The sequence below is a fragment of the Telopea speciosissima genome, chromosome 1 (assembly GCF_018873765.1).
Source record: "Telopea speciosissima isolate NSW1024214 ecotype Mountain lineage chromosome 1, Tspe_v1, whole genome shotgun sequence".
NCBI classification, from domain to species: domain Eukaryota; kingdom Viridiplantae; phylum Streptophyta; class Magnoliopsida; order Proteales; family Proteaceae; genus Telopea; species Telopea speciosissima.
In genome coordinates, this window is record NC_057916.1 from 67,719,795 (window position 1) to 67,737,091 (window position 17,297).

Consider the following 17,297-nt stretch of genomic DNA (forward strand, 5'->3'; position numbering starts at 1 on the left):
TGCATTAGGTGGAAACGGGATGGTGACCGACCGACTACCTTCGGTATTCACATCTCGCACTTGTATACGCTTATGGGCTAGAGGGGCGAGAGGATAGCCGGCCGACCGTATTTCGGTATCTATGGACTCGGCCTCGGCTTATGCACATGCGTACCTCACTCATACAATAGGTGAATGCTGGCTAGGATAAATGTTTACCCATTACTATGACCCTTACCGACAAGGGGTTAGGTGTCGGTCAAATCCGTGGGTTCCGACCGTTATTCGGGTATACCCACCGGGAAGTTCGGGCGCCAACCGTATTTTGGGCGAACGCCAAGACGGGATTTGACTTGGGGTTTGCGTATATCTCTTGGTGGAGACCGGTGCAAGAAGCTTCCGTGCGACTGGGTTTGTCATCGCCGGTATACCATCCGTTTATGGTACCGATGTCGGGGATGCTACCTAAGGTGTTGCTATAGTACTATACCCGACTTAGTTGTGTGTTAGGTGGATAACAATAAAACTATACATCATCATTCATTCATGTAGCATGATTGTAATTGTATGTGATGTACGGTCTACCTTGGTGGTATGGGACCCCTTGGTATCCGTCCATCATGTATGGTTTGCGTCAACCCCATTCATTATTATTATTGTGTATGTTTGTGTGGCTTAGCCACTCATTGGGCTCGATTGGAGCTCATTCCTCGAGGAAACATATTTTTAGTTGATGCGGTACATTCGAGCGAGTGGCACTGACTACAAGACTCCCGAGACCGGTTACGTTGATTGGTGGGCTCCGGAGATCGTGGAGCATGGACCGAGTGTTCTTTGCGATGTGTGTTCCTTGGCGGGACAGTGACTTATGGCCGGTGGCCATCTATTGATGCACTTGATTATTCATTTTGAATTCAAGGTGTATTCTTTTATTCCTTTCTTGATAAGTGTATTTATTATACAGTGATAATACATAAATCCTGATTAGAACCCATTGATATGAAGGGGTAAATTTGAATAGACAATATTTTATATGCTATCACCTAGCTTCTGCTAACTCTGATGTCATTAATATTAATCTTTTCCTTTTACCTATTATTTGTCGTTGTGAATGAGTTAGTCTTGGGTACTGCATCAGTGATTCTGGTGGTTAGAGAACGTATTGATACGCTCTAGTTGCATTCCCCGTGGTTCAGGGATGGGGGTGTGACAACATCGGAGCAACTTATCTTGTGGCAAATCCATTATTCCATGCACGCACAAAACACATAGAAATTGACTATCATTTTGTGCATGAACAAGTGGCCATTAGTCAACTGTGCATCCGATTTGTGCCAAGTTGTGATAAAATAGCCGATATTTTCACAAAGAGTCTCTCGGGGGTACGGTACCGTGCTCTGCAAACCAAGCTCACCGTGTGCAACCGCCCGCTTCGCTTGAGGGAGAGTGTAACAGATAATGGAAATTCAAATACCAATTTGCATTTTGAATCTCAGTCCAACAGCTCATCGTTATCACTTGTGGACCAAGCAAAGCTAAGGACGTTCCCACTTCTTCTCCTTTGTATTTGAATTAAGATAAACTCAAAATCTCATCTGTATTTTGAATTTTAAACACGACGTATAACCTCACAGATATACTATAAATATACCACTCCAAATCACAGAAGTGATATAGGAGAATTTCATCAAGATCAAGTTTAAGAGAAATCAAACTCTAACTGAGGTTAGACACCAATAGGACCAAAACCTGGTCCCATTAAAGAATTTTCTCCTCCCTCAACACTCTTATCTACTTAGAGAAAATAGAAGAAAAAAATCTTGAGGCAAAAAAGCTTACAATTTATCTTCTTAAGTCAATATGTGAAGCATGGTGAATACAAATACACCACTGACCATCAATCCTCTCAAACACGTTTGTCACATACTGTTGCCCCCAACTGCTGCCTTTGGTCTTAACCATTTCAATGCATCTCACATACCCAATATCACCTTTGACATGAACTTGAGCATCTTTTACCTCAATCTCAAGTGGGAATTCATAGTCCGCCCATACGAACTCCCAGCTTCCCATGACGAGATCATAACCCGATATCCCACCCACACCAGGATGTACAACACACACATTATCCCCTTTTGCCCACAGGGCTCGCATGGCAGCCACGTCTCCTTTCCTGAACGAATTGTAAAACCGATTATTTGCTGCTAGAACAGAAGCCTTGCTGTCCTCATGAAGAAGCCGGAGGCTATCCCTGATTTTTGCTGCTCGAGCATAGTTTTCTTCCTCAATGGCCATCTGCAGGTCCTGCTCTAATGTTTGCTCATCCAAGACAATGCTTTCATCGCTTAAAACCCCCTCTGAATTTTCACCTTTAACATGGCAACATCTCCAAGAATGCTGACGGGAAGGCAGGTGAGGTGGTACTGTACCAAGTAAAAACATAACTAGAAGTCAGAACCATTTTCACAGTATGAATACAAAAACTGATACATTGGATACGATCAAAGAAAAAACAGGTAACTCATAACAGATCCAACATAAATATATTATATGATTCATATCTTATAAATACTTTATTTCTCCCCTGATCTATTGGTTTTCAAGGAAAAACAAACTCATGACATAAACCAACTGACTGAACAAAAATGTCAACATTCTCTCCAGAACTGGTATACCCTGTTCAAGCAATCACTATCTAGTGCCATTGTAAAACTTTGTAAAGAATGAGAATCACAATCAAGTTCATGCTCATAACAATTCGATAAATAAATAAAATAAAATAAAACAAAACACGTTTAACAATTTGATACGAAAAACAGTTCACAATAAGAACCACATGGATGTACCTCAACTCTTTGATTGTGCAGATTTATAGAGAAAATAATATAGGATGATCATTTTTGTTTCCTTGTTTGATATTTATACTTTTTCTAAGTCATTAGGTCTTTGAAATAGTGACTTTTTCTCAAGGAAAAAAAAAATCAAAGATTTGATAAGTAGAAATCATGCTTCCAGACAGTGCGACAGACCTACATCATGAACTCCAATTGGGCTAACATAACTACATAAGTATTCAAAGCTGCCATGGGGCACAGGTGCTTCTTGGTGTGCTTTCCACCAAAGGTCAATCTTCACATATCTCTTCATTTGTGCAAGATTCTGATTGAAAAATTAAGTGAAAGTGTAACAGCTAGTCTTGGTAGGAAGAAAATAAGTCATATTCATAGAATTATGACCGAAGAAATGAGGAAAAACCATAAACAAGTACAGAAGAGATAATTTAGAAAGCTATAATAGGCCATCTTTGGTATAGTTTTTATTTTTGCCTTTAAAAACGTTTTTGGTTGCATTTGGTATCGTTTATGGAGCCTGTTTCTATTTTAAAAAGATTGAAAAAATCCAAAAACCAAAAATGGATGGAAAGCCGTTTATGGTCTTTGGTTGAAAACTCTTTTCCGCTATTTATGCGCTGAAGTTAAGAACTTTAAAATGCACATGGTTGTAACGGCTCTCTTTTGAGGTTAAATTTGTAAATTGCCCAAAGATGTAAATAAGAACAAAACCCTTCTCTCTCTCACTCTCTCGTCCCTCATCTCTCACCCCTATTCTCTTCTCTGCCGCCTCCAACCCTAAACTTAAATCTCTGTCGCCTCCAACCCTAAACACTCTCTGTGGCCTCCGATTTTCCTCCATTACAGCACCACCTGGGTATCTTTCTCTCTCTCTCTCTCTCTCTCTCTCTCTCTCTCTCTCTCTCTCTCTCTCTCTCTTTCTTTCTGTGTGTGGATGATTTGGGGGTTTTCTGTTCATACACGAACTGACGGTGCCCTCCTCACGATGGAGTCAGCTAAGCTGTTAACCCCGTTCACATCAACGTCGTCTTCTTAAATCGTCAAGACTTCTGTTTGTTTTCATCACAAATGGACATTAATGTCTTGTCCCTTACCTTGACTCCCTCTGTATCTGAATTCTGATCCACATGTTTCACGATTACCATTAAGCATTTAGGCAGCTATGGAGTCTTGTAGACTTTTACCAAAGAAAAAAAAAATGGAGTCTTGGAGGCTTTATAGACAGCCACCTACTTTCCTTTTTCAGTTTTCACCATTCACTTCTTAGCCATGGAAGTACAGACGCAATCACCACTACCATTCAGTAGATAATGACATACTTCCATGCCCACCATCTCTATTTTTTTAATTGTTGAGCTTTGAAAGCTTTTGATAACGGTAAATCTCTAAAGCCATTTAAATATCTCTTTCTCAGTAGCCCTTGTCGTGTTTCTTTATTGGATACTATTTAGTAATAGTTGTTGCAGAACTGTTGTTGTAGTTACGCTTGTTTGGAACTTCAAAAGCAGAAATTGATTCTTTTCTCATTCGACAAGACTCTCTGAGATTTTCCTATTTTCATTTCCTTTCTGGGTTTGTGTGTGTTTTGTATCTTACAAGATTGAAGAACCACTTTGCTTGCTTTAGCATATCTAATCTCCAACTGTTCAAGGCCTTCCCAGAGTTATGCTGCCGGGTAAGTCTTCTTAGGTTCCAGAGGTCAATTTCAACAGACGCTCTTGAAATGGACTAGAAATTGCCTATCAAGAGCATCCCAAATTTTGAAGAATTGAAATGGTCAATTTGGAATTTTTATGGGCAACCTCCTTCAGTTGATTTTTAGCATAACATTATGAAGAAATAAGAGTTATAGCTTATGTTGAATTACTATGAAGCAGCCAAGTGTTTTAAGACCCAAGAATGTCATGGATATCTTTGATCATATATAGCTGATTTAAGACCCTCACTGGGCGTCCAATCGGTTGGGGAGGATCTGGATACATCCTTTTTCCCATACAAGTTTAAAAGTTATAAAAATCATTTTGCTCATAGGTATACCAAACCTATTTCTGAGTACACAATCTATTATGTCTATTGATTACCAAACGATTTTTATGTTTTGACCAAAAATGGTTTTCACAATTGATTTTTGTAAAATAGGCAAAAATAAAAAATAAAAACTATACCAAAGAGAGCCATAGTTGTCAAGGTGTCGCCTAGGAATCCAGGCGCCTTGGTCGGCTTGTGTATAGGCACCCTCTAACGCTTTGGGTCGCCTAGACGCCATGACAACTATTGTTACTAGAGATCAGAAATGTCAAATAACAAGATAGGAATGCATATAAAGAAACTGCTATTCTGATTGTAATATCTTACACTTACTGAAACTTTAACAAGGACAAGTCAAAGAGACAAGGAAAGAACACTTACTTACTTGGACCATGGGTTTTACCCATAAACTAAGATGACCTGGCAAGGACCACAACCCTCTTCCACGGCCAGTAGAAATTGATAGAACTGTATTGTGGTTCTTGGAGGAAAGTGGAGAATGATAACAGGGCAGCCCATGGTTAATTGCAGATAAGCATGACATATTGTTGAGCTCCCAAAAATCACAAATGCATACCTAGAAAATAACATTGTTTAAACGTCCAAAAACAATTAAAATAGAACTGCCAGTAGAAATTGATAGAACTGTATTGTGGTTCTTGGAGGAAAGTGGAGAATGATAACAGGGCAGCCCATGGTTAATTGCAGATAAGCATGACATATTGTTGAGCTCCCAAAAATCACAAATGAGAAAATAACATTGTTTAAACATCCAAAAACAACTAAAATAGAGAACAATAGAGAAAAATAAAATGAACACCTAACTTTTTCCAAAAGAGTAGGAAATTTCGAATTTTAGGCAACAACAAACAGAGCAGAAAGTGATCAATTTTCCATTGTCAAACACCCAATACTCAAACAAACCATTCGCTATCAATAATGAATAAAGCAAGGCCACAAATCAGAATAATGAAATAAAATAGACAACCATATGGGGCATGGCCCTTCTTACATTATATCCTAATTTTTAGACTGATGTTCCATAATTAACAAAGAAAATTTAAAACTAAATAGAAATCAGAACAGCTATGAGCTCAATATGGCTAAAATTAACGAATTGCGAAAAAATCTTCAGTCATATAAAGATGAAGGAACAACTCACAGTGCTACTAGCTTCGCAGAAAGAAAAGGCTTCAATATTGGCACTTCAATCCCTTGAGAGCGAGCAATGACGCGTTGAGCCCTAATTTCAGAACACAAAACCAGTCTTAGAGACAAACCAAACAAAAACCCATGAAAGATACTCAGAATGGCAGCCATTAGAGCTCCAAACCAAGAACAAAAACGAGAAATTCATCAGCGCCCACGCGATTCAGGCATAAATGAAACAAGTGAAGGGCAGAAAAACACGTAAAAGTCATTGCTGGTTGGAAGAAATACTGACGAGAGAACAAGAGGAGAGGGATCGTCTTCCCAAATGCCCGTGTGACGCTCTCTCTCTCTCTCTTTGATTTGGCAAACCTAACTTAGCTGTGTAGTGCTGCAAGTTTATCTGATGACACACTAAACTAGTGCTTGCTTCAATCGCTCTAATCAGACGAAACCAGCAGTTGGGTTGGTCCAACGTACGGAACGTTGGTAATGTTTTTATTCGGATACAACGGCATGGCATTTTTTTTACAGAGGCTGTGTTTTGGTAAAAAAAATTTCCTTTACGGTTCCTTGACTGGTGCGGTTTTCTAGTTCCTCTCACAAGAGGAGGGTGGATCCCACTTGGGCAGACTGTTCGATCAGGTGCCTCAGATGGGTCCCACCCCCGTCTTGTGAGAGGAACTAGGGAACCTCACCAATCAGGGAACTATAAACGATAATTGTCCTGTTTGGTATGGATTCTAAGTCGATTTCATATTCTCATACCATAAAAACAATTATTTTTATCATCCAAGAACACAAAAACAACTATTTTTATCATTTGAGAACACGAATTGGACCTAGAATGCATACCAAACACTGCCTAAAGTTTATGGACAAAGTTTTCCTCCATGGAGTTCACCCACCATCCTGGGGTTCACAAACCCCTCTTAGAGTTTTGGTATGTTCCAAAATACCTTCTCGATACCCATTTCTCCTCGTTGTTTAACCCCTAAAGGCCAAATATGAATGAATAAAAAAAAAAGGCCAAACTATTTTGTAAGGCCGCTGGCAGTAGAGATGTAAAAGGATATTTGAAATCCGTATTCGATTAGTGTTTGTATCCGTTTAGGAGAATCCGAATTCGTCCGAAACTAATTGAATACGAATATGATAATCCCCCTATCCGATCGATTATTATCCGATTTGTTTAGCAATCCGATGGTAATGAAATATCTGAAATATAGAGATGTAAAAGGATATTTGAAATCCGTATTCGATTAGTGTTTGTATCTGTTTAGGAGAATCCGAATTCGTCCGAAACTAATCGAATACGAATATGATAATCCCCCTATCCGATCGATTATTATCCGATTTGTTTAGCAATCCGATGGTAATGAAATGTCTAAAATATATCTATGTGTCCGTGTATCCTTTTAAGTTACTTTATTAGATTTTGTTATCTTATTTTTATAATTTTATAAGTTAAGATAATGTGATACTTTTTCTATATTTTCTATTGGTTTATATATATTGTTTATGGAATGTGATACACGGAATCACATACCTATGTGAGAAAATCAAAGACTAAGGCTGCGTTTGGTAACGGTCTGAACAAAGAACGCCCGTTCTTGACTAGAAACGTTCTTTTACGTTCTTGGTCTAGAACGGCATTCTGAGACCGAAAATGACTGTTTGAGAACATTGTTCAAAACGAAAATAGTGTTTGGTAAAATCCGTTCTTCCCTATTTGATATTAATTACAATAATGCCATTTCTTTGTCAATTATACCAAAAAAAGACTTGTAAAATCCTTTTCTCTTACCAACCTTAAAATATCTCATTAAAATAACCAAAGTAAGTATAAAAAGATGTCAAATTTCAAAGATGCCATTAAAATTGGGTTCTTGAGTGGATTAGTGGTATAACTAACTATGCTATGAACAGTTGAATAAAGAAGGCCTTGGTGGACTCGAACCACCATCCTCTTGGAACATGCTCATGTAACATGCTCATGTTCCAAGTGCTCTACCAATTTGAGCTAAAGGCCCATCAAGTTGTCAATGAATTAACACAACAGATTAAACCAAATTACATTCTCCATTCTTTTGGATTCTAGAAAGCCAAGCGATTCCATAGATTGAATAATCTTAACTAACTGAAGCACTTGGCTATTTTGGACATCAGAAGTAAAGAAATTTTTTGTTTTTCAAAGAAAAGGCTATTAATACAAATAGAAAAATGGTGGTGCCAATGCCAGAACCTTTTGAAATTGGTCCTAAGAGATAACATAGATGGGCCCTGCTCTTACCTGCCATTCATTGCTTCCTTTCTCAGTAATTTCTATCTTCCCCAATCCCTTTTCTCCTATGTGAGTGGAAAAAAGTAAAGGAAGAAAAGGTATGGAAATGAAAGTTGAATCAACTTATAATTTAAAGGGCAATCATATGATAGTCCCCCCTAGGGTACCCAGATCAGAAATCAAAAGTTCAGGTTTGAACCATTCTCCCCTATCATACCCAGATCAATATCATCCAATCAAGTCCTTCTGGGCTGAAGATCACATCTCATGATTAATATCTTATTAAAATCTGACCTGTTTCAAAGTCTCTTGGATGGCTTTCACACTGACAGATTTAGAAACCAGATTTAAAAATAAATTTAATAACAGCAAATCAAAGTTTCAGATATGGTCCAAAAGCTGGTCGAAGGTTCAATTATATGGAGAAGAATGGTTTCCCAAATTTTGGCTCAAATCTGATGGACAGATCTGAAGTAAATAGTGTTGGAATCTGATCAGATTTCTTGTTTAGGAGATATCACCAGTTTCCCAAATTTTGGTGGTTTTGAATGTAGACAAGAAAATAGAGAATATGAATACGATAGATGTGGGTACTCACCCAAATCAGAGGAAGATCAGGTATGCCCATCATAAAAACTCAGTTGTGGATTGCTTCTTTTTTTTTGAATGTTTTATGGCTTAAACAAATGATGAATTGACATGGAATTACAATCAGATTCATAGGAATAATAGATAGTTTGGGCACAAAAAACTAAGGATTAACTGCTAAAAATTAAAAAAAAAACCCTAATTATCTGACTCTAGGTTCCTAAATGACACACTGTAATAAGCTTGGGGAGCAATCTCTCACAATTGTCCTCCACAAGAGAACTTAAAACAAAAATCAAATCAGAACAGAATAACTAGCAGTTCAATATCACTGAACTCAACAAAGCAAATAGTAGAATGGCTGCAATGCATAAATATGAAGGCACAAAGGGAACTAGAGTATATTGCTGCTACAACATAATAATTTAGTGATCATAATTCGATAAAAGTTGAGTACTAGGATCCCTCGCCCGTGAACCCTAAAAGATGAAAATAAAAAAGGTAAAAACAAAAATAAAACATAAACAAAGAAAAGAGAGACTTGAGCTACCTTGACCACATTTTGATGGTGGAGATGAGACAGATGAGTAACTTCTCTAGTGAACTGCTTCTCCAGCCGAGCCGCTATGGCTCCATTTTCGTCGTCATCAGGTGGGCTAAGAATCTTCATAGCAATAGATTCATCCTTATAAATTCCATGGTAAATTTGACTGTGAGCTCCGATGGCAAACTTAAGCCCATAGAACAACTGAGAGAGATCAACCTTGAATTCATCTGCAGCAGTTTCCACCGCAGTGACCCTTCCTCCTCCAAGATCAAAGCACTTCGTGCACGATGACTCCCTTCGACTATTCAATTTATCAGAAATCGAAGTTGACGACGACGTGGAATCCGATGCCCGAGTACGATGAGAATCTCTAGCGAAAATCTTCCCTGGAATCTTTCCATCGGGTACTTTTCTTCGCAGCCTGGAGTAGAAAATCTCCTCTTCTCAGATTGAGCTTCCTTGAATGAATCCGAGAGATTAGTGTCAGGCAGAGGAGATAAAGATCTGGTGGCCGGATTACGTTGCAACTGTCCGGTATGCACATAATCACGATTAAGCCCCGAATTTAACTGCGAACCGTGTTCCTGTTGGATGGAATGCCTCGATTTCAACTTGGGATCACGATTAAGCCCCAAATCTCTACAACAGCTTTCTAATCTTCGTCAAAGCATAAAAAACTCCTTCAAATTCCAGGTCTCGCAATCGGATTCCTGAGACAAAATCGTGTGTAACAATATAGATTTGTCAGATCTGGGCTTTCCAAAACCATAAACGAACTTCACAAACAGAGACGAGAGAGAGAGAGAGAGAGAGAGAGAGAGAGAGAGAGAGAGCGAGAGACAGTTGCTGAGACTGCGAGGGAGAGAGAGGGGGAGAGAGCGAGACAGAGAGAGGAAGAGAGCGAGAGAGAGTTGTAGAGAATGCGCCAAATGATTTGCAGAGACTACGAGAGAGAGAGATAGAGAGAGGAAGAGAGTGAGAGAGTGAGAGGGAGAGAGAACCAGAGAGAGATGAGAGAGTGGTTTGAAGTTCTTACCTTGAAGCCGGCGTTGCAGGTAGAGGTCTCCCCCTCATCTGCTCCTTCTCTTCCCCTTCTCTTCCCAACTTTTGATTGCAAGGAGCCTTCTCCAACTTCATGGGTTTTCACGGGTTTCGTCGAATTTAGATCGTCTAATCGTTCTCGTTCTTTAGAGACGGTCTGCAAAGAACGTTCTTTTGGTGCGCAAGACCTCCGGTTCGTTCTAAAAGAACGAAAAAATGAACCGCAAGCCAAACACTTTTTCATGTTTTTTTGTTCTTTTTAAACAAAAGAACTGTTCAGAATGCTGTTCTGAACGTTACCAAACACACTCTAAGAAGAGTAGAAGAAAGGGTAGTTGTTGAACTCTCAAGTCTCAACCTTAACCTTCATCATAAAAACAGTAAAGATGTTAACGGATAGTCGAAAATTCATATTCGATCTGCGTTCATATCCATTTAGGAGAATGCCATTTTCAAACAACCACTATTCGAAAACTATTCGAATCCGTCCGAATATAAACGGATACAAATATGATAATGCCACCATCCGATCGAATTCAATCCGTTTACATCTCTAGCTGGCAGCCCAATGCAAGGGCCAAGGCGCCAAATTGCCTTTGCTTGGTATTACCCGATTTTAAGCCCGCTTTGGTGTTCCAGTATGGAAAGATTCCGCCCCTTGTTGGTGGATTCGGATCCTTTGATGCTTCCTACCCATGCAACTGGCGTGCGACCTCACACAACTCGGGCAGTGGGTAGGGCGGTCATTTCACTCCTGCCTATGTGAGGCTGCATGTCGGCTGCACAGGCAGGCGGTAGCAAAGGATCCAAATTCTTTGTTGGCTAACGCATGGCAGCTGCTCCCATAGGTAGCATGCTCGCTGTTGCAGGTTAGCCCACAACGGACAGCCTGTGGCTACGGGCATTCTACCTATAGGCCAGCACTAGCCACTGGCTGACCATCGACACTCTTCTTGTTGCTGCTCTATGGGTCTTCAAACTTGCATCTTAATGCTTTAAGAAAAAGTCGATGATAAATTTGCAAGCTAGGTTTTAAAACTCAGAATTTGGAATGGAATCAGTCAGAGAGGGCCCCAAATTGGGAATCTAAGCTATTTTATGGTGAAGATTGAATCGGTTTAGAAATCGGGAATCGGCCCATGAATTGATCCAATTCAAAATGGTTTATTAAGAAAATGACTAAGAATCAGTCGATCTAATTCTGTTACGGCCAATCCGATTCTTATTCAGGAAGCAACAATTAAGAACAGTGGAAATTGAGATCGATGTTAGCCAATTCTAATCTAAATTGGCCGATTCATCAAGGGGCAGCATAACTTCTTTTTTTTTTTTGATGAAAAGAAAATAAAACAACTAGCAGAAAATAGAAATATGTACATTGTCTTCTTTGTTCAAAAATTCTTTTCGTTGTCGTAAAGCAGAATGAGCTATCTTGATTCTTGACCCATGTTTATTTTATGTAGTTGGGGCCCATATTTATAATATGAAGTTAAGGCCCATGTTATGTTTTATTGTTGTTGGGCTCTAAAATTTTAAAAGACCATCAAAGAACAACCCTGTTGGGCCTGCACTGTCCAAGCTTGTCCAGTGCAACCCACATCATTGTTATTGGACCTTAGTTAATGTTAAAAGGTTAAACCCATATGTTTGGTTTTAATGGATTATTATTATGAAACTATTACCATGTTCCTTATTAACGAATGAGTTATTAACTTTAAGAATCATCGACATTATTGTATACTGTTTAGATGTTAAGTTCATTGGACCTAATGGCCAAACTTATTTCATATGCTCTTATGTCTAATACATTGAGGTTGAGATAGCATGTTTTATGTTTGATTACTATCATGTACAAATATTATACTTTCACTTATGGAATTAATTGAGATGTTATCATATTTGGGAAAATATCTGAGAATTAGAGTAACTTATAGGATAGATCATGATGATGAAATGGGTTGCTCTTTAGAATGAATCTATTATAATACTCTACGTATCAAGGAAAGTACCCTCAAAGATCACCTCTCGAACCGGTGGTCAGAAGTAAGGGTGTCAAGCGGGTGGTTTGGTTTTCCGGTTTCGGTGTGAGTTTTAGGGAAACCGAAACCGAACCAATAGGGACTTTTCGGTTCGGTTTATGATATCGATTTCAATTCGGTTCAGTTTGGTTTGAAACCCGGGTATAGGCTGGTTTAGGGTAGAGTTTTTAGGGTTTGTGTGTTGTTTTTAGTGTTCGGTTCAAGTTCGGTCCTATCGGGCAGGCCAATCGGTTTAGCCCGAATCGAGCCAAAATCGAACTATGTTCTAAACCATAAACTGAAGCCGAACTGATAAGGCCTCGGCCCAGTTTGGATCGGGCTCAATCAGGTCAGGCTGGGCTGGTTTTACCGGTTCGGTTTAGGTTTTGACACCCTTAGTCAGAAGAGAAGAGAAAGGTTTCTTAGGAGTCGACATCTAGATAAGAGTCAAGGATCCATAAATATCTTTTCCTTTTTGGGATAGAGAAAGAACTCTAATGGATAAGGCTTCAATCTGCCTAGATCTCTAGATAGGCTCAAAGTTACGGGCCAGGAAACTGGTAGGCACCCAGTCTACCCAACCGAAGGCTAGTCTGCTTTTATGTAGACCATTCCTAACGTACTAGTCCTACTAACTAGTCCTGTACACTAGCATACATAGTAAAGCAGTATCTAACCCTATTCTAGATAGCTAGGTTAAAAACATGTTAAATACACAGTATGGATTGGCATGACGATATTGGAAAGCATATAAAATTGATGGCTAACTGTTCTCTGTGCCGCAACGTAGGTTGCTCCCAGACACATGAGGGTGAGCGAAATGACCATCCAAATGACCATAAAGCCCCACCCTATTGACTTGCATTGATGCCGAATCTAGAACTTCCACCCAAAATTGATATAATGAAAGGAAATAAAGAAATACTATGTAAGTGGATTGAACTTGAACATAACTTTGTCAAGCAACCACCGTACCCTCAATAGGGATAAAATCAAAATGTAGTTTTGGAAAACAAAATGAACATGTGAAAAGGTGGATCGAACTTGAACCTCACTATGCTAAGCTGTGTACATACCCTTGATAGGGATTAGGTCAAATGTAATTCCAATCATTGGTATGATGGTCTTGAATAACTATTCTTGGCAAATGGAGTTCAATGGCACTGTCTGGGTGTCAATTGGACTCCCACAGACAAAGATTTTGTTTTGAGGGCCCAGATTTGTAGACAAAACTAATAATTTTATATTTTGGCGCACTAACGGTGTAAAAAAGGATATTAAAAAAATATTTTGCCAACATAATGGCATAAAACGAAATGTTCTAATATTATTTATAGGAATATCAGCATTACAACGACATAAAAAAGCAATTTTAAAAGTGAGCAGAAAAAGCGAATATGTACACTATAAAATTAACCAATTAAAACTAATTTAATAAATACTAATTAATCTAATTAAAATGAAATATTTTAGTAAATAAAAGAGGAGAGAGAAAAATCTTGTTTTGACCAAAGAGGTCTCCAAGACTCGGTTCTTTCTATTTTGGGACTTCTCTAGTGCTTTTTTTCTCTTCCCTCTATAACTTTGTTCTTGGAATTTAGAAACCGTGTTTTGAATGAGAGGGAGGCCCTAATTATAATAAGGCAAAATGTTCTTTGTGTCGGGGGCGCAGGCTATGCCCAGACACATGGGAGTGGGAGAAATGACCACCTTGCCCCCCTAAATGGCAGGCCCATGTGTCTGGGCACAGGTTGCGTTGCGGCACAGAGAACATCAGCCCTTATAGTAATTCTAGGGTTAGGGGTATTTTTATTAAAAACCAAGGCGTCGCCACCAAGGGCTTGCCACGGGGTAGCCCCTGGTAGGCCTATAAAACCACAATTTGGTTGCTTTATTGGTCGATTTTCAGACGGTGATATCTGGAGATCCGACAATCGAATTTTGATGGACCATATATCATTGGAAAGCATTTTTCGAGTACCATCCAATGATATGAAGATCAGATACAAATTGTGCTTGCAGCATATATATATAGTCAAAACTATGCTCAAAGTGAGGGACCCACAGAATAGTAATTCATATGAAATAATGTCCAAACAACGTTGTCTTCACCCCAAAAGCTAGATTCGGGCTTGAAAGGATAAAAGAAAGTTTTTCTAGAAGTTTTTTGGTCAAATCTGATAAGGTTTGGGCACCCAAGTCATCCCAGTGGAAAAACATGCATTTTTTTTTTTGGAGATAAGGGAGCTTTATATTAAATAATTTGGGGGACCATAGAATTTACAATCTGTAAAAGACCTTTCCATTGGTCTCGTCTCTTATTAGGAGGGAGAGAGCCGTTGGGCGGCCTTGGGTATCCAAGTGGATCTCCTAAGAGGAAGTAAGGAACTTGGATAAGAAGTCAGCGCAACTATTAAGTTCTCTAACGTGATGAGCAAAGATACAACTGCGAAATCCCGCAGGCCATGAATATCCTCAAGTAGTCCCAAGCAGTGCCATGGTGCCTGATAGACACCAGTGATGGAGTGTATGGCCACCAGGGAGTCCGATTGAACATGAATGTGTCTAATCTTCATGCTCCTGGCCTTCGTGAGTACATGCCTGATTGCGGATAGCTCCAGTCGCAGGACATTCCCATCTTCCAAACACCCAACGATAGCAAATAGTACACGTCTCGAGGAATCACGGGCTAGGGCATCATATCCTCCCTACTCTCCACGCATTGATCCATCACAGTTTATTGCCACCCACCCCAAAGGAGGGAAGGGCCAGATAAGGGGGGTGGGGGTTGTGATTTATGAATCTCACGTTGATTCGCCAACGTTGGAAGAACTCCCCTATAGTACTGCTATTAGCCACAATGGATTGTATGTCAGTAAACCGCATCCGGGTCTCTAGTAGGATCCTTGCAAGAGTATCATCTAGAGGACGTTGCTGCTGATGAAAGATCCTGCTGTTCCTCTCCATCCATAACCGATAAATTGTAGCTGTGAAGCTGAATTTGCGGATTTATTCAAGGCAGAATCACCCAAGAAGTGTTTGAGCACCCAAGCCACCTCCTCCTACCACGTCCCAAGCGGACCCCGAGCGAAACCGTTGGTCTTTAGAACACCTTTCGATACCGTGGTTGAGTACTGGCACTGGAAGAAAAGGTGATCTAGCGTCTCCGGCCTCAAGTTTTAGAGGGGACATGAGGTATCGATATTGTTATCCCAATGAGCCAGCCGACATCGGGTAGGAAGCCTCCCTCGAATGGCTAACCACGTGAGAAAGGAAAAGCGAGGTTGAGATGATGATGACCAGAGGAGGCCATGCCAGGGAACCTTGATACCCCTTTCATGAACCATCTCCCAAGCGGTTCTGACCAAGAATCTCCCATTCGTGGCAGGAGTCTAAACAGCACTGTCCCCTGCTAGCCTTCGATAAATTCTGGTGGTTGAAATGTCTGGCCATTTCTCCACAAGTACCGGGTCATTGTTTGGACATTCCTAAATACCAGAGTTGTTGAGAAGCTCGTCTACATGAGCAAAGGGATGTCACCCTAGTGCTTTAGCAATGAGAAGGTTATTTCCTGTGCATAAAGGCCCACTAGGAAGCCAGGGGTCATACCAGAGAAGGGTGGAGGAGCCATCCTTGATCAACTGAGTAGTGCACTTGCTGGCGAAGCATCGAGTCCTTAGAACCGCCTTGAAGGACACCGAACATAGAGTAGGAATGGGTAGCGACCAGACTGAGTGTCTATGCAACCATCGATGCCTAACGAAGGACACCCAATAGGTTTGGGCGTTGGAGGCAATGTTCCAGATCTGTCTTGCTAACGAGGCTGTGTTCCAATCTTGCAAGCGATGAAGTCCCAAACCACCTTCGTCTTTGGGAGTACAAAGGGAGCTGCATTCAATTTTATATGAACCACTCTCCTTGTTGCCCAACCATAAGAACCTTGCCATTTGTCTTTCCATTTGCTGAAGGACCTGTTGTGGGATCCGGAAGACATTTATCCAATAGGCCACACAAGCCATTAGCACCGACTGGATGAGAGTAAGTCTCCCTGCATAGGATAACGTCCTTGCCTTCCAAGCAGACAGCCGCCGCTCCAATTTTGCAATAAGCTCCGCAAAGTCATGTGAATGCAGCGTTTTAGACGACAGAGGTACGCCCAAATATTTAATTGGCAAGTTGCCAATGGTGATCCGTAAGGTCCTGCACATGGAATCTTTTCCGTCGTGCAATCTTTGAGAGTAGTGTTGGATCTCAATTTATCATCATCTCAAAGGTCCCCCAAGGTGATGAAATTCAGTGACTACACAGATACACTGATTAATCTAGAATTATTGAATTGCATGAATGATTTGTAAGCATGTTAGTTATGTGTTTTTGTGTTTTCAATAGGACCTCCACTTGCTACGATTCCCAATAATGTGCCAATCTTGAAGAGTTCAAATTTCTCTGATTGGCACAAATAACTTTTGGTCACCCCTGGCATACCATGGACTTTGACCTTGCCTTATGTATTGAAAAGCCTCTTGAGCCCCTTATCAGAGTAGCATGGCCCAGAATGTTATATGAAGAGCGATTGAATCGTTTAAGTCTCATGTATAATAAAATTTTGATCGCCAAAACTATCATAGGTTTATTTTTTTGGTAAAAAAACTATCATAGGTTCAATTCCAACCTTTGCCGATGCGATGGTTTACCTTAAGTCTTTTTTTTTTTTTTTTTGATTATTTGTACTATTCACAAGTAAAATAATAAAATATACATAAAAAGATGTGGTTTTTGTGGATGGTTTCAACAAAGGAATCTCAAGTGCC

General features: G+C 39.9%; 2 protein-coding genes across 3 annotated transcripts; both read right to left on the reverse strand.

Annotated features, from left to right (window-relative positions):
• Positions 1-1,800: 1,800 nt before the first annotated feature.
• LOC122656847 lies at positions 1,801-6,237 on the reverse strand. 2 transcript variants are annotated; one of them, XM_043851527.1, is made up of 3 exons: positions 6,022-6,237; positions 5,253-5,436; positions 1,801-2,402 (listed from the first exon to the last, which is right to left on the reverse strand). In XM_043851527.1, the coding sequence occupies exons 2-3, from the start codon at positions 5,401-5,403 to the stop codon at positions 1,822-1,824; spliced, it is 732 nt and encodes a 243-aa protein (XP_043707462.1). In that variant the 5' UTR covers positions 5,404-5,436; positions 6,022-6,237; the 3' UTR covers positions 1,801-1,821. The 2 variants fall into 2 exon arrangements, with proteins under 2 accessions (XP_043707462.1, XP_043707453.1); XM_043851518.1 differs by having other exon boundaries at positions 5,241-5,436.
• Positions 6,238-9,305: 3,068 nt separating this feature from the next.
• LOC122653482 lies at positions 9,306-10,564 on the reverse strand. Its single transcript, XM_043847333.1, has 3 exons — positions 10,464-10,564; positions 9,431-9,848; positions 9,306-9,359 (listed from the first exon to the last, which is right to left on the reverse strand). Exons 1-3 carry the CDS (start codon positions 10,562-10,564, stop codon positions 9,306-9,308), a joined length of 573 nt encoding a protein of 190 aa, XP_043703268.1.
• Between the last annotated feature and the right edge of the window lie 6,733 nt (positions 10,565-17,297).

What these genes read in the sequence shown, in the direction of transcription:
- LOC122656847 (XM_043851518.1), bottom strand. Translation starts at nt 5,403, where the DNA reads ATGTCATGCTTATCTGCAATTAACCATGGGCTGCCCTGTTATCATTCT. An exon ending in AAAACCCATGGTCCAAGTAA is followed by an intron (nt 2,403 to 5,240) that starts GTAAGTGTTCTT and finishes TACTTGGTACAG; the next exon opens with TACCACCTCACCTGCCTTCC.
- LOC122653482 (XM_043847333.1), bottom strand. Translation starts at nt 10,564, where the DNA reads ATGAAGTTGGAGAAGGCTCCTTGCAATCAAAAGTTGGGAAGAGAAGGG. An exon ending in CCTGCAACGCCGGCTTCAAG is followed by an intron (nt 9,849 to 10,463) that starts GTAAGAACTTCA and finishes TTTCTACTCCAG; the next exon opens with GCTGCGAAGAAAAGTACCCG. An exon ending in ACCATCAAAATGTGGTCAAG is followed by an intron (nt 9,360 to 9,430) that starts GTAGCTCAAGTC and finishes TTCATCTTTTAG; the next exon opens with GGTTCACGGGCGAGGGATCC.